Source organism: Cynocephalus volans, chromosome 11 (genome assembly GCF_027409185.1).
Source record: "Cynocephalus volans isolate mCynVol1 chromosome 11, mCynVol1.pri, whole genome shotgun sequence".
NCBI classification, from domain to species: Eukaryota; Metazoa; Chordata; class Mammalia; order Dermoptera; family Cynocephalidae; genus Cynocephalus; species Cynocephalus volans.
In genome coordinates this window covers 62,149,751-62,174,467 of record NC_084470.1, presented here as the reverse complement: position 1 = coordinate 62,174,467, position 24,717 = coordinate 62,149,751, and the positions used below count along the sequence as shown (strand labels likewise).

General features: G+C 53.6%; 1 protein-coding gene across 1 annotated transcript in view; it reads right to left on the bottom strand.

The window, feature by feature from the left end:
* DNAH1 (dynein axonemal heavy chain 1) overlaps positions 1-24,717 on the bottom strand; it is an 84,266-nt gene that overhangs the window by 20,427 nt on the left and 39,122 nt on the right. Inside the window, exons 20-45 of the mRNA XM_063115129.1 lie at positions 23,750-23,962; positions 21,768-21,932; positions 21,151-21,272; positions 20,894-20,999; positions 20,180-20,359; positions 19,438-19,578; positions 18,769-18,932; positions 18,448-18,561; positions 17,517-17,705; positions 17,107-17,212; positions 16,283-16,396; positions 15,592-15,741; positions 13,773-13,859; positions 13,475-13,661; positions 11,844-11,935; positions 11,492-11,646; positions 7,861-8,038; positions 6,771-6,965; positions 6,561-6,680; positions 6,124-6,282; positions 5,926-6,033; positions 4,634-4,774; positions 4,332-4,492; positions 3,667-3,824; positions 3,198-3,371; positions 2,317-2,355 (exon numbers count right to left, since the gene is read on the bottom strand). Coding sequence (XP_062971199.1) covers positions 2,317-2,355; positions 3,198-3,371; positions 3,667-3,824; positions 4,332-4,492; positions 4,634-4,774; positions 5,926-6,033; positions 6,124-6,282; positions 6,561-6,680; positions 6,771-6,965; positions 7,861-8,038; positions 11,492-11,646; positions 11,844-11,935; positions 13,475-13,661; positions 13,773-13,859; positions 15,592-15,741; positions 16,283-16,396; positions 17,107-17,212; positions 17,517-17,705; positions 18,448-18,561; positions 18,769-18,932; positions 19,438-19,578; positions 20,180-20,359; positions 20,894-20,999; positions 21,151-21,272; positions 21,768-21,932; positions 23,750-23,962 — 3,718 coding nt within the window. The remainder of the gene's footprint in view (positions 1-2,316; positions 2,356-3,197; positions 3,372-3,666; positions 3,825-4,331; positions 4,493-4,633; positions 4,775-5,925; positions 6,034-6,123; positions 6,283-6,560; positions 6,681-6,770; positions 6,966-7,860; positions 8,039-11,491; positions 11,647-11,843; positions 11,936-13,474; positions 13,662-13,772; positions 13,860-15,591; positions 15,742-16,282; positions 16,397-17,106; positions 17,213-17,516; positions 17,706-18,447; positions 18,562-18,768; positions 18,933-19,437; positions 19,579-20,179; positions 20,360-20,893; positions 21,000-21,150; positions 21,273-21,767; positions 21,933-23,749; positions 23,963-24,717) is intronic.

Sequence of the window (24,717 nt, the reverse complement as noted above, 5' to 3'; positions counted from 1 at the left end):
AGGAATCTCCTGCTCTGTGCTCCCCCTTTTACATACTTGTTACCAACATGGCCTGCCAGTACACAGGGGCACTGGATCATCCATGGAATTGGGGGCACTAATGGGTGGGGACTTTGCTGCCTTGCCATACAGGGCTGCGCCCCAGACCTGAACATGCCAGCTCAGCCACACGTGGGAAGGGGTCGCGTGGTCCACACAGGCTTTAGGAGGGCTTAATGGTGGATGTGGGAGGTCTGGAGCTCAGTCCTGACCTTTGGGCTCACCGTCTGCTTTGGAGCAACTGCAGTTACTGGCCTGCATTTTCGCCACTAACATACCCATTTGCTTGTTCTTTGAAAACCATCCAATTCTTTGCTGGAAATCAAATTCTGTCAGTGGGAAGTTGGGACCCCCAGAAGTGGAAAAAAGAAAAGGCAGGACAGGGGCTCATCCGTTAGTACAGGCACTGTTTTAGATGCTGGGTACAGAAGGTGACCCAACCAGACACATTCCTCACCCTCAACAAGCCAACATTCCTGTTGGGGGGACAGACAGAGAACAGATCGATAAGTAAGGAGACAGTAGACAGGTGGCAAGCGCTACGGAGAGACTTGCAGCAGGAGAGGTGTAGGGAGTGCAGGGTTGGGCGTGGGGGCGATTTTACAGACATGCTGGGGGAGGCCTCACTGAAGAGAAGGATATTCAAGCAGAGACCTGAAGACATGAGCTGCAAGCATGCACACATCTGGAGAAGGAGTGTTTCAGGTGGAGGGGACAACAAGGGCAAAGGCCCTGAGCTAGGAGCATGCCTGAGGTGGCAAGGACCAGCAAGGAGGGGGTGGCAGGAGGAGGTGGGATCACAGAGGTGATGAGGGGTGAACCGAGGATGGCGTTGCTACAACTGTTGGGACTCAGGCTCCTGCCTGGATGAGACAGTTGAGTAGAGGAGGAACATGGTCTGGCTGCAAGTGGAGGATGGGCCATAGGTGGGTGAAGGCAGGAGCAAGGAGACCAAGGCGGGGGCTGCTGCAGGGGTTGGGTGAGTGGGGATGGAGGGGTCAATTTGGGATGGGTTCTGAGTGGAGAGTCAGATCACCTGACAGATGAGATGTGGCATGAGAAAGAGGGGCCAAGGATGACAACCAAAGCTCTTGTCTTAAGCAACTGGAAAGTTGGAGTTGGCATCACCTGAGATGAGAAGAGTGCCTGGGGCAGGGGCATCCACGAGTTTGGGTATGGACAGCTTCAGTCTGAGATGTCTCATAGACATCCTGAAGATGTGGAGCCAGGCATTCAGGGGAGAGGTCTGGGCTGAGGACTTGAACTTGGGTGTTGTCAGCACAAAGATGGTTTTTACTACCAGAAGCAGGATGAGATTGTCTCAGGAGAGTGTAGTTGGAGAGGGAAGAGGCTGGAGACCAAGCTCCAGTCAATCCGAGAAGGGAAAGGGCAGCCAGGGAGGGGGAGGGCCTGACAGGCATGCTGCAGGAAGGAGGGACTGTGAGCCAGGTCAGCACTGCTGACACCTGGGGAAGATGAGGACCGAGAGCTGACCACTGGTCTGGCCACACAAGGCCACTGGTGACAAGAGCACACTCAAGGAAAGTGGGAGGGGAGAGCTAGTGGCAGCGGGAGGAGACATGCTTTTGAGTTTTGCTATCAAGGAGAGCAAAGAAATGGGGTGATGGCCCATGTTGGGCGGGCAGGGGCCCAAGGGGGGCTATTTCGTGTTTTTGTTGTTATGATGGGAGAAACCAGGGCATGTTTGGGTGCTGCTGGAATGGCCCACTGCAGGGAGGAGTGCTGCTGTTGGGGGAGGTATGTCCTCAAGCAGGCCCAAGGGGAGGGCTTGGTCTCGTTCTGGAGCAGGAAGTCCACTCCCAGTAACAGGAGAGAAGAAAGGGCCACGAGGCAAAAGAGGACAGAGACCGAAGTGGCCAGATGCCATGATGACCAACAGACCCGCATGGGGCTGCCATACAAGGACGCCTGTTCCCCAGCTACAAATCTTGCCTGACGCTCCTGCTTATGCCCACCCGGGCAGAGGCTGGCTCTCATTGAGCTAGGGTTCTTCACACAAGTGGGAGTTTGTCGGATTCCTTTATTCATCCATTCACCTTGCATTAACTTTGCATCTACTATCAGTCGGACACTCACCCAGGCACCAAAGGACCAACAGGCAATAAGAATGGGTGAATGAGCCTATGAAGGCAGTCCGTACCTTTGCTCTGGCACCCAGTAGCCCAAGGTCCCAGCCTCAGCACACCCGACCAGAGCCCAGGGCTCACCCTGGAAATAGTACACCTTCCCTTCCAGCCCTCCCAGGCCTGCACTTACGCACAGGCTCCTGGTAACTTTTTTCTCCAAGGAGTCCATCTGGAGGGTTGAAGGAGAGACAGGGGGCTCAGAATTAGGTGGACCTCTTGCTGCCCACACCTTGGCCAATTGTGCCTGGCTGGGAAGTTCCCAGAGCAGCTACTGACCCCCTCCCCACCCCCAAGCTGGACATGAGGCAAGTCCTGGCTTACAGCCAGGCCAGAGGAGGGAAGGCCTGACTTCTATCACTTACCACCTGGCACAGTGCCAAGTGGAGTTCAAAGGTTAGAGTGTATATTTGGTGGGAGGTGTACTGGCAGGGGAGATAGCATCCTGGGATGGGGCTAGCTGGTTAGCTCAGTTGGTTAGAGCATGGTGCTGATGACACCAAAGTCCGAGGTTCAATCCCTGTACCAGCCAGCCACCAAAAAAAGAGAAAAAAAAACATTCTGGGACAGACTTCCCCAAGCCCCATAAAGGATCAGGGCCAATTTGTCCATTCTATCTTGGTGGCTTTTCCTGATTTACAAAAGTAACATCCTTCCATCAGAGTTTCTGGGCAAGTACTAACATGTGTATATAAATGCCGGTGAATGCATTACGCACATATGTACTTATCATATATTCAGCAATCACCACGTGCCAGGATCATGCTAGACGCTCTTCATGCAATATCTTACTCAAACCTCACAACTTGGAGTGGTAGGTATTAACATTACCACCCATTTTACAGATGAAGAAACTGAGAGAACGGTTCATGAGCTTGCCAAAGGTCCCATGGCTGAGTAAGGCGTGAAGTTACTCCACCCTCTCCAGTGGCCACCCAGCTGTCCTTGGTGTGACTTACCTGGCCTAGCCTTCTGCCTCTGCCCGAGGCCTCCTCTGGCCCAGCCAGTACTTACCCATCCAACTGCCCAGGATGGTGGAGAAGATGAGTTTCTTGCTGACCTCATCCATCTCAGTGAAGGACAGGTAGTTGAAGTGACGTGTCAGCCTTGGGGTGATGGCATTCCTGCCTCCCCCCGGGGGGCCCATGGCACAGACAAAGTTGATGTCCACCAGGTTCTTGAAGGCTCCTGTAGTCAGAGCAGGAAGTCAGAAAGGGCTGTGCCCAGGGCTGCATTAAGACTTTTGTGGGCACCCTCCTCCATTAAAAAAGATATTTAAAATATTGGTATAAAGACAAATATATTAATATTATATATTAAAATTTTTATTTGACCTAAAAGTTTATTTCCCCTCAATTTTAAGAGAAATTAAAGCATTTTCATGGGCCCCTAAAAGTACCATGGGCCTTCGGCTCTATGCCTACTATACCCCTGCTCAGCACACCCAGCCCGCGCTCTGCTAGCCCAGGCTAGCGACACGCACCGATGCTCTTGCGGTCATACCAGCCGCCGTGGTCCATGAACTGGCGCAGCAGCTCAATGGGCGGCTGTGCACCATACGTCTCCAGGGCTGGCATGTTCAGGTCATCAATGAAGAAGATGAAGTTGCGCCCCAGGGGAGGCCCAAACACACCCTTCCGCCTGCGGGGAAGGGCCGTGTGAGTCCACCCACAGTCACCAGGTCCCCTGAGAATCCAGGGGCAACAGGATAGCAGCCCTGCCTCTGCGAAACTGTCACTAAATTTCAGCCTCCTCCAAATTACTAGACCTCTTGACCTGCTCTCTTTCTTGTTCTGAGCATGCTGGGACATCACACAGACTGGCAGACCTGAGTCTGAACTCCCTTAAGGAGAGTCTTGCCTACCCGGGCATATGGATAACACACATCTTAAAGACAGACCCACAGCCCCGCCCAAGTGCCCAGCCCAAGGCAAGCACCCATTGAAAATCTCTGTGGGAATTCTTGGTGGAGGAAAGGCTTTGGAGCAGTTTGCAAGGGAACCCAGCCTCCCCTTGGGGAGCTACCAGCTCTCCCTGGGAGGTTTCTGGCAAATATGGGAGCATAATTTGGTGGGTAGGTGAGACAGCAGTTGGTTCAGCCAGGCTGGGGGGACACTGGGGCCCAGGAAGGAATGAGGGGTGCCCTGCCTCTTGTCCATCTTGCTGTCGATGAGGTCCTGGGTCTGGTTGGCTGAAGTGCGGGCTGAGAAGGTGAGGAAGTGGCTAATGTACTCCAGGGGCAAGTTCTTAAGGAGCTTGTCAGAGATGGTGAGTGTCTTCCCTGTGCCCGTCGGCCCAATACACAGCACCTGGAAGAGCAGAGATCATGCAGGTGGAATGCACACAGGGCTCGGCGCACAGGAGCTGCTGCCTTGTCAGTGTGGGAGGCTAGCTGACCCCCAGCCTGGGAGATGGGGTGGGCTGAGGCAGGGTAAGGTAGGGGCACTCACGGGCTTGTTGTTGGTGAGCAGCATGCCCAGCAGGTAGGACATCTGCACAGTGTTCACAGTGGGCACAATGATGTTGCAGTAGTTGGTGTCTGGTTTCATGGTGAATGTAGCTGAGGAGTCCATCCACTTCACCCAGGCAACCTGGAAACACAGGTGGCTCAGCGCTGGGACTGGAACCCTGCCCCACCCCACTCCTGGCTGCAGCCTTGCTGCCAAGTGCAGCAGGAGGGCAAGGAGCTGCACTGCTGGGCCTTGGCAAGAGGGTCCAGGTGAGATGCTGCTTTGGAAAGAACTAGCAAGTCTTATGCCCAGCCCTCCGCACAGGGTGTGGGACTGCCGGTACAAATCACTGGGAATGGGAGGCTCTCTGAACACCGCTTCCCAGGTGGGGACTCCCTGCACACAGCCATCCAGGTCAGGGGCTCCCTAGGGACTACCAGTCCCGGGTCTCTGCATGAAGGAGGTGCTTTGGGACTCAAACAACCCAGAATGCAAAGGTTTTTGCAGTTTAGTCCCAGGTTATCAAAGTACTGTAGGAACCAGAACCATGGGCACTGGTGTCAGCTGGATGCTGAGAGGCCACCTGACCCAGTCTCCCCTGCTGTATGAATCCTTTACCCACAGCCTTGACCCAGACTGCAGACTTCCCTTGATGGGGTATCACTATGGCCAAACCGACATGTCCTGCTGGGGACAATTCTGACCATTAGACCCAAATATTCCTTATAAGCCCCCAGCAGGACCCAGCAAAGTGATTGTCAGGTCTCTACAGATCCCTCTCTACCCTCCTCCTGGGCTGGGGTCCTGACCCTGGAATAAGGGCGGGCTCATGGAGCCTTCGCTGGTTGATCGTACTGATGGGGACACTGAAGCAGGCCATGAGGGCTTGCCCCCCACCCCCACTCCTGGGGAGGACTAGGCAAGTGTGGCTTTTAAGTAGAACTGAGGCAGCCAGTCCCCGGGCTCAACACCACCACAGAGGCAGCAGTGAGTATGGTTGGGGGGTTAGGCACTCTGACGCCTCCTAGCCCCAGGTTCAAGGATAACCCTGCCACTGACTAACTGGGTGTGACTATTCTGAGCCTCAATTTCCTTGTCTGGAAAATGGGCAAAATAATGACCACCCCATGTGTCTGTGAGCATTCATGAGGTGACGGGAATAACCCCCAGCCTGAGTCCTGGGGATCGTCAACATAACCTCCTCTCTGTGGTCACTGTCATCGAGGAGAAAAGCCACCACCCATGGGTGTGGGATCCTCCCTGTCCCATGCCCTGAGTGGGTCTGTGGCCACCTGCTTGCTCTCCTCCTCATCATCCTCCTCGTCGTTGGTGTTGCTGATCCCTGCGTCCTCCAGCCTGTAATCAAACACCAGCCCCTCTTCTGGGAAATGCAGAGTCAGCTGCCAGGGACCAGGAGGAAAATCAGGCCGTGAGGTTCAGGAGGCTGGTGTGGCCACTGGTCCCTGGGGGCCTGGGAGCTGCCGACTCACCTTCTCAGTTGTCATCTTGATCCTTAGCCAGTGGCTGAAGCTGATGCGGCCTTTGCTGTCCCCAGTGGCACCCACACTCCAGATCAGGGAAAAGATGAACCAGGGCTCGATCAGCTCTGGGATGCGACTCAGCTTTTCAGGGGGTACTTTCCTGAGGCCCTAAGGAAAGAAGGCACAGCATCGGGCTAAGGCAGGGACAATACTGGGCAGCCTGAGGAAGTGGGACAGGACATGTCTTGGCCTCTGCCACATTGCTTTGTTTCTCTACAGAAGAGTGGTTCCATGACCCATGTCAGGGTGGTCCATGACCCATGTCAAGCGAATCCAACTCTCTCTTCCAGGAAGCTGGACTTGGGATTCAGGTCCTCAAAGGCCTGGCAAGTTGAGCAGCAGGGCAGGAGGATCCAGGCATCCAGCCCCACTGTTCAGGGCTTTACCTCTCTAGGCAGAAAGGGCTTGAAGAAGCAGTCAAGCAGCTTGAGGAGGCTCGTGATCAGGTTGCTGTTGGTTGAGGCGATCACCTCCTTCACCGAGGATCGAACAAAGGTGATGGATTCCTGCAGGGAGTGAGCACCCAGCTCTCATGGCTGGTGGCCACAGTGCCCTGCTGTCCCACCTGGGCTGGGCATACCCATGGCCTGGCTTACCTCCAGAAAGCTGACAAAGAGAGTCTTGAAATGCTCCTCATAGGGCTTCAGCAAGGTGGGGAGCTTCTTCAGCCAGCACTCAACGAAGGGCATGAGCCCCAGGATGCTGGGCTCCAGGTACACCATGCCACAGCGGGATACTGTGGCTGGTGAGGCCACTGCCAGGTCCTGCACCTCAAACATCATGGTCATCGCCTGGTGCCAAGATGAAATGCATGAGTGGGCTGGCTGCCAGTCCCCAGGGCCGGAGAAGGGCTGCAGGGCCATGGGGAAGGGCTGCCCATCCTGCAAGTGAGAGTTGTGGGCAGGGACTATGCTGGGAGTGGGGGTGCAGGAACCCCTGGGCCCTTAGCTGACAATGTGGCCCTCCCTGGAGCCCTGGGGAACAACCAAAGTCAGGAGATTCCTGGGATTTTCTGGCCAGCCTGGGGTCAGGGCATTTTAGGGTTCCTGGAGGCCCAGGGAAATCTGAACTGTTTGCTCTGTTCCAGAGTCCCCATCCTGTCCTCCCATGCACATGGACACAGATTCACATTCACTGCCAGGTGTTCTCAGGACTCAAGAGCTTGGCTTAGGGTAGGCACTGTCAACTTCTCTCATGCCCAGGCCATACCCCTCTTTCTCTGAGAACTGCCCCTCACACATCAGGCAGGTCCCTGTGGCCAGGTCTGTATTACCCATCCCTCAGACCCTGGGCACATTGCCAAGACTGAGTGGACACCTGACACAGACTAGGCCCACATGGCTGAAGGTGGGCCTGGGAGGCAGGAGGCAGGGCACACTGGGGAGTTGGGTGGTTGTCCTGGCCCTGGGCTCGGTGTATCACAGAGAGTGGGTCTGCAGAAATGTCACACTGAGCAGGTTCATGGGACATACTGAGGTGTAGGAGGTTGGGCCAGGGAGGAGCACTGGGTGCTGAGCCCTAGCTCCTGCCAGCTGGAGGGTTCCTGGGCTTGGTTGTATTGATGGCCTGGGATGCAGACATGGTCCCAAGAGAGGGGTAGAGGGGGCCAAGTCTGGGTCAGCGTGGTGTGGCCTCTGGGCCCACCCAGCTACGGAGGAGAGTGGGTGGGCAGATGGGTGGGAGCACCTCTGTGAGTTTGATGATCTCCCCAGAGCTGAGGCACAACTTCTTGTTGTCGTCCAGCACTGTGTTCATGTTCTCAATCCAGACGGCATCCACAGGCCCGTCGAACATGTACCACTTCTTGTTGGTGTCAGAGGTGATGGCATCCGCCCGGATGAGGGAGGAGAAAATTCCGTCTGTCCTGCAGCCACCAGAGAAGAGAGGGCTATAGGTGCCAGGGGGACAGGGAGCAAGGACAGCAGGCTCCCAGGGAACCCTGGCCACTGGGCTGGCCCTGCTCTGTTTCTTTTTTTCCCTTCAATGTCTTCATTAACTTAAAAATTATAATAGGAAAAACGGAACTTGTTGGTGTGACATGGTGTAATAAAAACACACGCTCATATGATCTCCCTGCTGAATCCCCACTGAAGTCACATTAAAAGATGATAAACGGTGACATCTCAACAGGAAAAGGGAAATGGGAGAGAACAGAAAGAGATGGAGAAAGGGATGGAGAAGGGGCAGGACACAGTGGAGAAAGCAGGCTCGTGAGAAGGGCCAGGTCCTGCCACAGAACCCAGGAAGGCTCAGATGTTAGAGGCACCACATGCCAGGGAAGGTGGTAAAAGGGTGACACAGATTCTCTGTTTGGCGAAACTGTACTCAGACTACTGAACCTTCTCCTAGGCCTATCTGTGCACTTCCTTATAAAATTCAGTTTTAGAAAAGAATCCTAGGGCCGGCCAGTGGCTCACTTGGGAGAGTGTGGTGCTGATAAAACCAAGGCCACAGGTTCTGATCCCTATATAGGGATGGCCGGTTAGCCCACTTGGGAGAGCGTGATGCTGACACCACCAAGTCAAGGGTTAAGATCCCCTTACTGCTCATTTTACAAAAATTAAAAAAGAATCATGTTTGATATGATCCTATATATTGAACACCCTAAAGACTCTACAAAAAGAACTCTTACAGTTGATAAATGATTTCAGCAAAGTTGCAGGATACAAAATCAACACACAAAAATCAGTAGCATTTCTATACACCAACAGTGAACATGCAGAAAAAGAAATAAAGAAAGCCTGCCCATTTACAATAGCCACCAAAAATAAAATAAAATAAAATACTTAGGAATAAAGTTAACCAAGGATGTGAAAAATCTCTATGAAGAGAACTACAAACCACTGTTGAGAGACATTAAAGAGGACACAAGAAGATGGAAATATATCCCATGCTCTTGAATCAGAAGAATTAACATTGTGAAAATGTCCATATTACCCAAAGTGATCTACAGATTCAACGCAATCCCCATCAAAATTCCAATGACATTTTTTCTCAGAAATGGAAAAAGCTATCCAGACATTTATATGGAATAACAAAAGACCACACATAGCCAAAGCAATCCTGAGAAAAAAAAAAAAAAAAGCTGGAGGCATACCACTACCTGACTTTAAACTATTTTAAACTTTTACAAAGCTATAATAACCAGAAACAGCATGGTACTGGCATAAAAACAGACACACGGATCAACAGAATAGAATAGAGAACCCAGAAATCAACCCATACACCTACAGCCATCTGATCTTTGACAAAGTCACCAAGTCTACATACTGGGGAAGAGACTGCCTCTTCAGCAAATGGTGCTGGGAAAACTGGATATTCATATGTAGGAGAATGAAACTAGACTCATACCTCTCACCATATACTAAAATCAACTCAAAATGGATTAAAGAATTAAATATACATCCTGAACAATAAAACTCCTTAAAGAAAACAGGGGAAACACTCCAGGAAGTAGGAGTGGGTACAGACTTCATGAATATGACCCCCAAAGCACAGGCAACTAAAGGAAAAATAAACAAATGGGATTATATCAAACTAAAAAGCTTCTGCACAGCAAAAGAAACAACCAACAAAGTGAAAAGACAGCCAACAGAGTGGGAGAAAATATTTGCAAAATATACATCTGACAAAGGATTAATATCCAGAATATACAAGGAACTCAAACAACTTTACAGCAAAAAAACAAATAACCCAATTAAAAAATGGGCAGAAGAGCTGAATAGGCATTTCTCAAAGGAAGACATACAAATGCCCAGCAGACACATGAAAAAATGCTGAAAATCACTCAGCATCTGGGAAATGCAAATCAAAACCACTTTGAGATACTATCTCACTCCAGTCAGGATGGCTAATATCCAAAAGACTGAGAATGATAAATGCTGGAGAGGCTGTGGAGAAAAAGGAACTCTCATACACTGTTGGTGGGACTGCAAAATGGTGCAGCCTTTATGGAAAATGGGATGGAGGTTCCTCAAACAATTACAGATAGATCTGCCATACGATCCAGCTACTCCACTGCTGGGAATATAGAATGGAAATCATCAAGTCGAAGGAATAACTGCACTCCAATGTTTATTACAGCACTATTTACAATAGCCAAGAGTCGGAACCAGTCCAAATGTCCATCATCAGATGAGTGGATAAGGAAACTGTGGTACATCTACACAATGGAATACTACTCTGCTATAAAAAAAAAAATGAAATACTACAATTCGCAGCAACATGGATGGACTTAGAGAAAACTATATTAAGTGAAACAAATCAGGCACAGAAAGAGAAATACCACATGTTCTCACTTATTTGTGGGAGCTAAAAATAAATAAATAAATAAACACAAACAAATAAAGGGTGGGGGGCAGAGAAGAGACAACAATCACAACAATTCCTTGAACTTGTTGAGACAAGTGAACAGATATGATGTAGCGGGGAGAGGAGGGGAGGGAGAGAGGGGGGAAAGAGGAACCTGTAAAGGGTCATGAAAATCAACCACAATGTATATTGAGAAGTTAAAATAATAAATAAATGAATGAATGAATGAATAAATAAATAAACATCACAGAGGGGGAAAAAAAAGAAAAGAATCCTGCTAAGTCAGTTTAGCAAGAACCCTCACCCTTGATATCTGGTCAGGTTCCTCATCCTTCACCATCCCCAGGCGATGTCTGATCACCATGGAATCCTATTAGATCGGTTTAGCCAGAATCCCTCTTACTCCAATGTTTCCTCAGTAATTTTCCATCCACTGACCCCCACACTGCTCCTTGGCTATAAATTCTCACTTGCCCGTGCAGTATTCATAGTCGAGCCCAATCTCTCTCCCCCACGGCAAGACCCTGTTGCAGTAGTCCCTATACCTATCATTATGGCCCTGAATAAAGTCTGCCTTACCATGCTTTGACAAGTATCACTGAATAACGTTTTATTTAACAGAGGACATTTACTGGTTTAACTCCTAGGCTCCCCACCTACCCACATAAGAGCCTGGAGTGGATGTGGGTGAGGTCCTTCACCAGAAGTGGGGCAAGCAGTACAGGCCCACACTGGGAAAGACGGATGACTCTCCCTCCCCAGTGCCCATCCCCAATGGGCTCCCAGAACACTGGAGCCAAGCAGACACCCCCAGCAGGAGACTGAAGACTCTTCTCTGGAGAAACAGAGAGGAAGTGGAGTGGTGGATAGAATCACAGCCTTGAGCTGCAGAGTCTGAGTTCCCAACTTTCCACTGGGCTAAGGCAGAGAGAAGAAGGCCCACGGCCCACAGCCTCCAGAGGTCTGGGAGCAGGGTGGTCACCAGAGGGATGGGGGTGCCACTCACCACTCATGGGTGAGCAGGTCAAACTCCCCATACAGCTGTCCCATCGTGATGGACTTGGGGTTGAGCACATAGTAGTTGACGGCCTCATACACACTGCCACTGATGGACGGCTGTCCTTTCAGCGACGTCATGGCGGCTGCCAGGACTCTGTAGCACTGGGGAGATGGGCCGCCCAACAGTGAGCCTCCTGGCCCCATGGAGAGCAGGACTGGATTGGTCTGGGGACCACGGTAAGTGGGAGGGGTATTCTAGAGGCCAAAGGGGTACAAATGGAGGCCAACACCCCTATTGCAGCTGCGCCACCCTCAGGCCCATGGTCTGCGCACTGGCTGCCTGGCTTGGCCCCACTTACGTTACTCTTGCCGGAGCCCGTGGGCCCGACGAGCATGAGGCCATGCCGCACCACCGTGGTCTCATAGAGCTGGATGCACTTGGTCAGGAAGCCTGGGGGACACGACAGAGGAACCCAGGAGTCAGAGCACGGGCTTGTGTCCTGGCTGCACCACTAGCTTATATGACCCCAGGTAGGTCACTTCACTCCCTCAGCCTCAGTTTTCTCATCTATAAAATGAGGATGGTGGTAGCACCTACCTCATAGGTGGGGGCAATGAATTCCTAAGCCCAGAGCCTGGCACAGAGTAGGAACTGTACAAATGCCAACCATTATTTGCACTGTGACTATTATTCCCTAACATCCATCAGCCAGGTGGTCAGCAGTCAGGCCCACACAGTGTTGGCTGTTACAGGCACTACAGCCAAATTCAGTCCCAAAGCTACTATACGGCCTGCTGAGATCACCACCCCAGGTAAGTGCTGGCCAACATGAAGCAGAATCCTAGCGTCAGTCAGGAGCTATAGGGCCGGGCCCACATGGGTAGGGAATGAGCACATGGCTTTGGCCCAAGGGGTGGTGGTGGTGGCAATGCCACTGCCAGACTGGGAGTCCTTGCCACAGAAATAGTGTCAATTAGCCAATGATGGCAAAGCTGACCCAAGGCTGTGATGGAGAAAGGAGTTAAAGGCTTCATTCAACAAGCCTGCTGGTGCCTGGAGCACAGGAGGTGGCCAGAGAAGGAAGTGGTAGAGCTGCACATGGAAGTGAAGAGCAATGGAGTGCACCAGGGGAGAGGCCTTGCAGGGCTGAGCATGAGCACGTTAACTGCTCAGGCCCAGAGGAGGGCCCCGTGTGGCCAAGGTGGCCAGGTATGACTCTTGGAGGAGCATCCCTCCACCCCAAGGACTGGCTGGAAGAGTCTGGGAGGGGGTATCCAGGCCAGGGGAGGATGGGGATGAGAACTCAAGCTTCATGGACATGTGGCTGGGCTACCCTACTGTCAGGGAGGAGGGTTTAGGGTTAGAGGGAGTCTATTTGAGGGCAGCATCCCCCATAGCCCTTCTAGCCACATACTGGCTTTTATAATAAGCCACTTTAGGAAGGGCCCAAATGCTCCATCTTGCAATGACACCAGGGCTGTCACTCCACAAGGAGCACGAGCAAGTTCCACTGGTGGGACAGAGCCCAAGTGGCCCTCAGAAGAGGGGAGTGGTGGCTGTGGTGAGGTGGGGTGGGGTGCGTGGAACATGGAATTGAAGCTCCATTCCCACCCCAAGCAGGTGAGGATGGGGTGGAGGAGCCTTTATCAGCAAGGAGCCAGCGCCTGATGAAGCAAGGCTGAGAGGGAACCAAGGGCTGTGACTGCTCCTCACATGGGGAAGAGGGCCTAAGTCATGAGGTCTCATGAAGGGGACAGCACCTGTATTCCCATCATCTGGGAGGTTCCTGTGGAGACAGGCCAGGGGCACCTGCCCTGCCCCTGGACGGCTCAGCTGAGAGCCTCAGCCCACAGCACACTTGGCCAGGAGTGAGGGACCCCAAGAGTGGACTGCCCTGTCTGTCCTCCTGCCCTGGACTCCAGGATGGCTGGAGCCAGCTCCACCTCAGACACCTACCGAACTGTAGGGAATCAGGGGCCGACAGCTCACCCTCCACATCCTTGAGGTTGTTCTTCTCACAGGCCTTGCGGATGGCCTTGTCCAGGATACCGTAGTCAATTTCCTCCTCCTTAATGGTGGGGAACAGGTCAGACACTATCCCAGAGAAGAGCTTGAGGTCCTCCTGCAGGAACTTAGGCACATTCACATCTCGAATGGCACGGAGGCAGATCAGCTCCTGTGGCAGGTGCCAGCAGAGCCTTCAGGGTGGCTGGCCAGACACCCTTCCAGCTGCTCCAGAGCCCTGCTGGAGTCCTACTCCCTGGGAGCCTCTCTGGATGGAACTCACCTCATTCATGCTGGGGTTTTCTCGCTTGAGGTTCCCAGCAGCTGAGATCACAGTCTTCACAGCTCTCATCCCGAAGTCATAGTGATCCTGTCACCAAGAAACAGGATTAGGCATGGGTGGGCATTGTCCCCTCTCAGGGCTTCTGCCTGGACCATTCTGATTCCCACCTGGTACCTGGCCATGCCTCTTCACCCAGCTCGCAGCTGAAATGTCACTTCCCCTATGGGCCCTCTGTAACTACCTGCAATGCCCCAGCTTGAGCCAGGTGCCCCTCCTTCAGATTCCCCTGGCACCCTATACTTCACCATCCCAGTGGCCCTCTCCCTTTATCGGGTTACCTATTCTGCATCCCCTGTATGACCCTGCCTTGGTCACTGTTAAATCCCTGCAGTCCCAGCACAAGCCAAGGTCAGGGAGGTACTCAAGTTGTGCTGAAAAAAAAACGAATGAAGGAGTTTCCCATCTGTGCAACAAACGGGTTGGCCTTGATGGTCTTTGAGCTTCCTTCTAAAAGTCTTCTGTAATATCTCTCCAGATGGCTTTTCCCACTGGTTCTGTTTCTCTCTATCACATAATGGGTGTGTTGGAAATAGTCAAATTCATCATTTTGCCCCATGGTGCCAGAGCATGAGAGCTACATCTAGACCTGACCCATAGACCAGCATGTCCCAGAAATCTTGGACTTGGAGCTACACGAAGAGACTGGGCTTGACTTTGGGTCATCGCCACCTGGGAAAGGCTGAGTGCATTTCCAGAACCATGTGTGATAGTTGCTGTATTGGGGATTGACATTTTTCAAAGTGGATGATTAGAAACAAGGGGGCCGAGCCTGTGGCGCACTCGGGAGGGTGCTGCGCTGGGAGCGCGGCGACGCTCCCAGCGGCCGCGGGTTCGGATCCTATATAGGAATGGCCGGTACACTCACTGGCTGAGTGCCGGTCACGAAAAAAAGAAAAAAGAAAAAAAAAAAAAAAAAAAAAAAAAGAAACAAGGGTGTGTGGGAGTGCTGGCACCCAGGGGTGCATTGTGGCAGACTGCTGCTGTTTTTCCTGGTAACAGATTGTATCTCTTCTAGCCCATGGGTTTTGGTGGGCTGCACCTGGACAAAGGCAGTATTGTTCCCCCCAGCCACCGTGACTGGTGTTCATGAATGAGCAGGTGACCCAGAGAAGGCCCATTAGGGTGACACCAGGGATTTTTTCTGGAACTATTAAGAAAGAGAAACTACGGTGGTAGCATGTAAGCCCAGAGTTGGGACTCATCTCTGCTGTTGCAAAGGGGGAACATGCCTGAGAATGGAGCTGAACAAGAAAGCTCATCCACCAGTGCTGGTGCCCAGGCCAGACCCCATTTGCCCTTAGACTCTGGGATCAGCACACTGAGCAGAAGGCCCATGGTGCTGGGAGCCTTGGGGGCCTGGCTGTCCTGCTCTGGTCCCTACGAGGCCCAGGTGCACTTGCTCCCCAGCCTTGGGTTGTGTGGCTCTTGGTCCTTAATGATCAACCCCCCTGTGCCTGAATTAGCCAGGCGTGCATCTGTTCCTGGCACCTGCTCCAGCTCCACTGTACCCTGCATGAGGCTGGCCAGGCTCTTAGCTGCTTAGGACCTCAGAGTGTACTCAGCTGAGAAACAGGAATGTAATTCCTATCTTACAGGGTGGGTAGTTGGGAGAAGCTGACAAGATAATGCCTTTAAAGCACCCAGCACAGAGCCTGGCCCCCAGCAAGAGCTCAACAGAAGGTGAATCTGGAGCTGCTCTGGAGGCTAGGGACAGGCAGCCATTCTCAGACCCTGGAACCTGGTCAGGGCAGGGCCTCACCTGGGAGCTGAGCTGCTCGGAGGACAGCTTGAAAGTGGTTGTGATCTTTTTAGCCAGTACATTGGCCTCATTGAAGCCAAAGGAGTAGAGGGAGATCTCAGCGATCATGGCATAATCTGGAACCATCATGGCCACGGGCCGGAAGAGTGCCTGGGACACATGGTGCACATGTGATTGGTAGGCAGACCTCACCCGCTAGAGCACCACCCACTCTGGACTATAGTTCCTCAGAAGGCAGCTTCACCTGGCCCCCTCCCACACCTAATGCTGGGATTCCCCCTCTGCACCAAGCCTTCCATAGCTGAAGCCCACCCTGTGGCTGGGCTACTCTGGCCATTAGAAACAGTCCTTTGTGTTAATCTGAACCTGCCTCCATATAACTCCCAGGAGATGGCCCTCTTGGCTCCTGTCTTCTCATTTCTTCTGCAGGCTCAGTCTGAGCAGCTCCCATCAGATGCCCCCAACCACACACACATAGGCAGCCCTGACTTCTCCTGTGCCCTGAGGACAAGCTTGGGGCCTCCCCTCCATGGCTGGGGGTGGGCCTCAGGACCCTGGGCAGGAGGACTGGTATAGGGATTCACAGTCCCTGATGTCCAAGCAGCTGTGTGTCCTTGCACAAGTATTTTAGCATCTCTGAGTTCAGGGCAGAGCTCTGTTGCCTCCTGGGTCACCCTGGGCCTGAACTTGCCTTTAGATTGTCAGGCAGCTCGGTGCGGCCAGCGTATCCTGGGTTCATAGTGATAAACACTGCACAGGATGGCACAAGTGGGATCTCGACACCCTCAAACATAAAACGTTCCACCTGTAGGGAGTGGGGGGTCAACTCACCTGGGGCAGGGGGTGCCCAGGCCTGTCCCCTCCTCTGAGTGGGCTCCCTGGTCCCCTGCTGATGCCCGTGTCCTGGCCACGGCTGGTCAGCTAGGACTGGACCCCTGATCATGGGTTGGATCCTCTCTCGGGATCTTGCCCAAGACCTCATATCCCAGTGGCTACCCATGGCCTCCCAGGTCCTAGTTCCAGTCCCTCAGAGGTCTCCACACATCTCCTGCTTCCCACTCCTTCTACCCCCAATTCCTGACACTGAATGTCCCCATATTTGGGCAAGCTCAACCCTGATTAGGACCAGCCTCTCAGCTCTTGTCCTTAGGACAAGGTCCCTAGACACCTTGAACTAAGCTAGAGAGAGGACCATGCCTGGGGCTTGCATAAGGGTCAGGATGTGGGAAGGGATACTCATCCACTACAGCTTGGCCTGGGGGCTGCCCACAGACTGGGGTAAGGCTGTGGGGCTTCCTGACTGGCCACAAAAGCCCTCCAGGGACAGCTTTGTGGGGGTTTGGGGGGTGGCTGTGCTGTGTCCCCTGTGAAGTGACAGAGGCTGGAGCCAGAGCAGGCCCTCAGGCCTGCTTCTCACCCTGCAGTGTGGGGAGCCACATGGTGGCATGGGCACAGTAGGTGCAGTGGGAGGGATGAGGGATGGTGCATCAGTGTGGTGGTGTCCCCAAGGCTCACCCGCTGTTGCTGTGCCTTCTGGATGGTGGTGATCTGCTGAGCCACCACAGACAGCACCTCAATGTCGATGCGATTGAACTCGTCAAAGCAGGCCCAAGCCCCTGAACTAAACGAGGCCAGAACATCGGGTGGGAACATGTGCTCAGAGCCTACCTTGCACCTCCCTTGAAGGGCCCCCTCTGACTCTGTGGGGGAGGAAGCCCGCAGTGGCATTCTCCAACCACTCAGTCACAATCCCACAGCCCACCCACCTTTGTGCCCACCAGGGTGAGCCTTTGACTCCTGTTATCCCATCCAGTACCCTCCCCTATCCTGTGAAGCTCTTCTTAGGAATTGCCCTTGCCTAACCCTCTCCCGAAAGAGCTCAGGCTTCCTGCCCTGTCCTGTGCCACCCTCATACTCAGCCTCACCTGGCCAGGCCCTTGAAGAACTTGCCCATGGCCATGAAGTCGAGCTGGTCAGAGCAGTTGAACACAACAGTCTGTATGGCCAAGGCCTTGCCCAAGTCTTTGGTGGTCTCAGTTTTCCCTGTGCCAGCTGGGCCGGCTGGAGCACCCCCAAACTTGAGGTGCAGGGCACCAGTTAGGGTCAGATAGCATCTGCAGGGGTGAGAGGAGGTGGGCATGGGCCACACTGGTCCTGGGCATTGCCCCTTCCTTGGGACCTCCTGAGACACGGGAGAGCCTCCTCTTCTTGGGCCCCGTGGGTTGGCAGCTCTCCCTCCTCCCCATTCTCAGGGCCCTTGGTGTGCCCAGCCCTGGCTGCCAGGGTCAGGATTGGAGCCCTTGGCCACCTGCCCATTTCACAGCCCTGCAGAGCTTTGCTGAGGGACCCACTGGAATGGCTGACCTGTGACCATACTTCCCTTACTCAAAATCCAACTTGAAAATCCAGCTGGTACTAAATATAAGCAGCAAGATGAAATGACTACTGCTTCACAAAAGAACTGCCTGCTTCATAAAGGGACTCACCCATTATTTCTCTCAAGATTAATTCCTCTGGCACATTTAAAGGAGGCTTTGACTGACAAAAATAGTAAAGCTCACACCCATTAGATGCTTACTGAACACCACACATGTACTAAGAGCTGTACACATATCACTCACGAAATTCTCATAACCACCCTGAGGAGGTCTCAGAAGAAAACGAGGCATGTAGGGGTGAGTCACCTGCCCAAGGTCACTCAGCCTGTGACAGGCAGAGCTGAGATCTGAACCCAAAGCCTATCCTCTGCTCTGATGGACTAGATCATTGTGGAGTGGCGATGGTCCCCTAACTTCTGGCCAGTGGGAGCTGGTGGGGGGTTCTCATAGTAGGAGAGAGGTTGAGGATGACCCCTACCTATCGGTGAGGGGTGTGATCACTAGCCTCCCGCTGTTGCCCAGGTACTCATAGCCATAGATGAACTCGGCATTCACGGCACGGATGTACAGGTTGTTATTCGCCCAGTAGTACCTGGCAGTGCAGAGAGATGGGTTCCTGGGCTATGGGCCACTGGGCAGGGTATGTAGTCACCAAGAGGGGGCTCTTTTCAGGAATGAGGGCATCAAGGCACCCCTACCCAACTTGTTCTAGAGCCTGGAGGACAGGAACCAGCCTATCATCCCTCCCTGGCCCCTCCTGGCAGCTGCTCTGGCCCTGGGGTGGCCCCCACGCCCACACCTCAGCTGTGAGATCCATTCGAAGTCGTTCACGCTGACCACATGCTCCTGGATCAGCTTGCTCACCACATCCTTGGCATGGACCTCAATGACGATGAGTGCCGACAGCACTGCCCGCTGCATGTGGGACAGCTTCCCCCGCACCAGGGCCACCAGGTCACTGAGCTGCAGCAGTAGGGACTGTCAGAGATCAGGAAGCCTCCCTTGCACAGAGGGTGGGCTTCCTCTATCCTGGGACTTCTGGTGGTCTGGGATGAGAGGAGCAGGGACTGGGCAGGGGAAAGGAAGTAAATAAAAATGGAGACACACACCTGACATCTGCCTCCCTGTAGCGCTTGACACCACCTGAGCCTTCAAAGGTCAGGTGGAGCCTGGTGAGGAGCTGGAGGCAGGAGTGTGGTGAAGAGCTGGTGCACAGAGCAAATACAGCCCGAGGGATGGCACAGGGGGGTCCTCACTGACCATCAGGAGAGGGCCTCAGAGCCCTCAGGCCCCTGGTCTCTCCTGCTGGTGGCTGGTTGTAAAATACTCACTTGAGTGGTGTCTGGCCTTCTGCTCTTTGGACTCAATCTTAGGCCTCTTCCAGGCTCAAAAGCTCGGGAGGGACTGGGCTCCCCTGGGGCGTATGTGGGGGGTGTGGGGAGCAGATGATGATACTCTTGGTTCCCACCTGCTGGGAGAGCCGTGGGAACAGTTGGCTGCTGAGGTTGCTGGCCTCCAGAGCCTCCGCCACCTCCATGGTCCAGTAGGTCTGGCATCCAGCAATGGTCACCTGGCCAGGCCAGTTCAGAACCCATTGGGTCCTGGGCATCTGGGAAGACAACATGAGCAGGGCTGACCCAGGCAGCTGCCAGCCGTGACCCTGTCCCCTCTTCATCCCTTGAATGTAGTCTGTGCTTTGACCTTTCAAACTCTAGCCTCAAGTTGTTAATTCCACTGGTCTCTCAAAAGCAGAGAAGCCATTAGGCTCTGGGCCTCTCAGGGGTGAGCAGAATCATCACTTCTTCAGCAAAGTGTGGGAGCAGGATCGGGGAACACACTAGGTTCAAATTCTGTCTCTGCCACCTGCAAATCACACGCTCCTGGGCAGGAAATCCCTCTGAACTGACTCTGGAAGATGGGGCTTAACCCACAGCCCAGCTGCCAGTTGTGAGGCTGAGAGGTAATGCAGGTGAGGTCCCAGCCTGGCACACAGTCAGCACTCGAAACATGATAGTAATTATGATTATGATTAGGAGCGAGTATCACTTTCCGGAGTGTGTGCGGAAAGGAAAGCTTTCCGATTCCTGCCTGAGCCCCCAGAGATCTCATGGCTGGCTGGGAGCTGCAGCCTGTGGACAAGGCAGTGGAAGCAGAGAGAGGCACCAAGAGGGGACCAGACAGGGATGGGCTGGGCTGGCGGCGCAGCTCACCGTGGGGTAGGCCATGATGGCCCTCTCGATGATGTCGCGCACGCTGGCCTTCATGCTGTGCTCCACCTCCTGCAGCCAATCCTCCACGTTGCTGGAGGGGTAGATGGAGAAGGACAACTGCACCTCCTCACCCTCCGCTGAGTACATGTGTGTGATCTCCAGGTCCTCCTGGAACAGCAGCTGTGGGCAATGGGGGAGCAAGAGCAGGGGTTGCCCTGGGTGTCCCTAGAGGGCCTGCCCACCACAGCCCCAGGGCTGACTCCATAGTGCCCTACACTTTAGGAAGAGAGGTCCACCTGAGAGGGGCTGGGGGGCCTGCCCCACCCAAGTATCTCTGGCTGGGCCTTCCCCCACTGCATGTGGGCAGGATGGGTCTGCCTTGTCCCCAGCTGTGGCCCAGCCCCAGCCCAGGCTTGGTCTGAATCTTGGGGAAGGTTCACAAGCCTTCTGGCTTCATAGGTTTCTCAACTCAGCCAACACCTCAGCATCTGAAAGGGACAGGGAGCCCCTGGATGAGTTGGGAGCCAAGGGCCCCTAGCCCTGAGCTGGAGGTTCTTCATCTGACTTCCCTCCCACAGGCCCTAGGCATGTCTCAGAAGACCAGGAATCTCATTTGCCACCTTATGTCCTGCTGAAAGGGGTTGGCATGAGAGGAGAGATGTTCTCCCTGGGAAGGTACCCCAGTGCTCCTGGCCCTGAGCTCTAACTACCCACCCGGGCGATGTTCTCAAAGCACTTGCGCAGGTGGGGCTGCACAGCTGTTGGGTCCTTTGTCTGGGACAAGATCTCTAGCAGTTCATCGTCTGACAGGAAGTAGAATCTGCCGGGAAAAATAGGAGTGAGGAAGCAGGTGAGGCAGCCTCCCTGAGCCTCAGCTTCCCCAGCACCACTGACGTCCCTGCACTCTAGACTGGGCACCCCAGCCTCATGGACAGACACTGAAGAGTGGGCATGGGCCAGGTGGTGCCCACCTGGGGAAGGCACCACGCTTGGTCTCCAGGTACTCGCTGAGGCCCTTCTGCACGAGGTCCAGCAGCTTGTTGCAGTCCCGCAGACTGTCAAGTAGCTTCTGGTCAGCACATACATTGATCACCTGCAGGGCCCGGGCCAGGGAGAGAAACTGGAAGTAAGCATGGTCCAACTGGGAGGCAGCAAAGCAGGCTCACCAGAGAGCACACACGTAGCCAGAGTCCCTCAGTGGGGCCTGGGAAGGAAGAGGACAGGAAAATTGTCCCTGAGCCAGGGGCTACATCCATGAGCTCTGCTAATTGACGGGGAAAAAAATCTGTAATTAAAAAATTAGGGGTAAACAAAGCTTAAGAGTTTGCTTTGCTGCAGGACCTCTCAGGGTCTCTAAAATGCTAATGTGGACCTCAGATCTCTAACAGAACAACCGTCAACTGTTGAATGTCTGAGCAGCATCTCTGAAACTGGAGAACCCACTCCAGAAGACACAGGCCAAGACCAAAGCCTCGGATTTGTCCTTCAACCTTTCTTGTTCAGGAAGGGCAGCGACCAAGAGGCACCCAAAAATGTGATCAGGGGCCGTGGTGGTCCCAACTGTGCCTCCCACTCCCACTGAGCTTGCCTCCCGGTTCTCGTAGGCATTCTTCATGATCTTCCTCCAGATCCTCTCCATTGTCTGGTAGCGCTTGCTTTCCACAGGCAGCTGCCGGTTGATGTCCTCGGAGCTGAAGATGGGCTCCAGGTAGAGCCAGGACCGCTGACAGCTCAGCCACTCCTCTAGCACCTCCTGGACAGAGGTAGGGCAGGGCAGGACTTTCAGGACCCGGAGTCCAAGTTGGGTTCTTTTCCGCATGACTGAAACATTTCACCCCAACATAGAGCTAGGCAGAGCGCTAGGCACCAGAGCCAGTGTTTGTGGGGAAACTTCTAGATGATGCTGTCAGCCACAGTACTCCAAAAAACAAAGAGCGTGCAGGGATGCCTGTCCTCCAGAGAAATCCCACTTTCCTCACCAGATGCCCAAGCATCCAAAAGTGCCAGGGGAGCTATTTTTCCCTACAAGATGGCCACACCCAAACCAGCAAACCCAGAGGTAACAGAGGAAAGACATCTGGTGCACGGAAAGCTAAACAAGTCTCCTTTGCTGGGAGGACTTTTGGGTCTGTCACCCCAGGATTCTCTGAGCTTCATTGGGACTCTAGCTTAAAATCCCTAAAATACTCTCTAAAACATCAATCCAAGAGTGAGATATCTTCAAAATGAGCCACTTTTCCCTTCTGTCTCCAAATTCCCCATTTATCTCTTGTCTTCTATCGATGCAAACTCATTCAGTCATTCATTCATCTCCTCCTCATGGGATGTGTGCCATAGTCAGCTTTATGGGCACCAGAAGAAACAGGGGAACAGGGAGTGGTCCCTGCCCTTGAGGAGCTCACAGTGCATCAAAGGGCCAGTTCTGCCCATGAATCACCAGGGGCCCAGCATGCGTGGTGCATCTGTGACAGCACTGACCAAAGGCCTCCATGGGAACACCTTGCAGGAGGATGTGGGGGGAGCATAAGGCTGCTTGGTGCTGAGCCTTGAAGGAGATGGAAGGTGGGGATAGACTCCAGGTGGAGGGGACTGTGTGAGCCAAGGAGGGAGACCCAGGGACAATGCTGACCAGTGCAGGTATCTCTAGGTAGTCCTGGGACTGGGACTATCCTCCAGGGCCCTGCGGGTAGCCCCTGCCTCTGGCTGTGAGAGCCCAAGACAGGGCAGCGCCCTGGCCCCTCCCTCACCCTGAGGTAGCTCCAAGTGAGATGGGAACGAGAGGTTCAGGGGAGGGTGGGAAAGGGCATTGAGGAGACTCAGAGTCTCACGGTGTCTAGCCCCCAAAATTCTAGTACTGAAGGTGCTGGTTGTCCCAAGCCCAGGCAGCCTTTAGGGGGTCTGCTGGCAGCTCCTGTGCCCTTCCTCAGCCACACTTTTGGATCAAACACTGTGCTCTCCACATCCTTAACTGCCTCTTCAGTAGCTGAAACTCATAGCTGGAGAGCCCCATCCCGGTCACCCTCATCCGAGTGGAGGGGCCTGTCAGAGAGCCAGGAGCTGTGAGAACTGGGTGATGGAGTTTGGATGTATTGTCCTCCCAGAACTCATGTGGAAATTTGATCCCCAATGTGGCAGTGTTGGAAACTGACTGAGTCGTGGGGGCAGATCCCTCAAGAATGGATTAATGAGTAAGGTCTTGCTCTATTAGTTCCTGCAAGAGCTGGTTGTTTAAAAGACCCTGGCACCTCCTCTCTCTCTCTCTCTTGCTTCCTCTCGCCATGTGATCTGCTTGTACCCACCAGCTGCCTGCTGCATTCTGCCACGAGTAGAAGCAGCCTGAAGCCCGTGCCAGATGCAGCTGTCCCAGAATCGTAAGCCAAATACACCTCTCTTCTTTATAAATTACCCAGTCTCAGGTATTTCTGTTATAGCAACACAAAATGGACTAACACAATAGGCAAGGCATTCCACTGCTTCAAGCCCCACCCAGATGCCATAAAGTGTCACTTGCAGGACAGGGTCCCTTGAGGTTGGGGGAGGGAGAAGGGGAGGACAGGAAGGAAGGCCCACCTGGGTCAGCTTCAGTTTGTTCTCCCAGGAGTTGATGCGTTGCTCAAAGGGCTTCTTGTAGGGTGAGAAGGACATGCTCTGGGTCATGACAATGTGGTCGTCAAGCAGCTGTGAGGCCTCGTCTGGGCTCTTGAGGATGTAGGTGTCTGTCTCCCTGTAGGGCAGCACGTTGAAGAGAATGGATGACCACTCCTTCTCCATCTTGTCCAGTGCCTAGGGTGGGGGACGAGTCAAGGCTGGGTTTGGGGAAGGGGCTGGCCATCATGCTGTCTGGCCAGCTCTGGGAAGGGAAGAACAGACTCTGCCTGGCCATGACCTTCTCATGGGCCCCTCTAGTAAACACTCTCAGCTTGTCTGATCAGCACATCCCCCATGGGACCTTGTCTGAACTCAGGGCCGAGTCACTCTCACACGCGTGCTGCATGTGCACAACACACTGTACACACATGCTGGGAGGCCACTCGGGCCAGTTATGAGTGTGGGCGCTGGTCTCAGCTCCGGCACTTACTGGCTGTGTCACCTTGGCCGGTGCTAAGCTCTTTGAGCCTTAATTTACTTATCTGTTAAATGAGGATAATTCTTTTTTTTTTTTTTTTTTTTTGTCTTTTTCGTGACCAGCACTCAGCCAGTGAGTGCACCGGCCAGTCCTATATAGGATCCGAACCCGCGGCGGGAGCGTCACTGCGCTCCCAGCGCCACACTCTCCTGAGTGCGCCACGGGCTCGGCCCGAAATGAGGATAATTCTATCAGCTCCTTTCTGGGGATCTTAAGAGGAGTAACTGAGGTATAATAAGTAGCAATGGTGGACACTGTGCAAGCACTTTGCATTCATTATTAACTCACTTAATTGAATGCACCTCAACCTTTGGGCATGATGATCCCATGGATGAGGCCCATTACTGTTATCCTCCCCTGTCATTGCAAGGACTGGAGGCCAGACTGTCCGGCAGGGCCTGGGTGGGGGGCA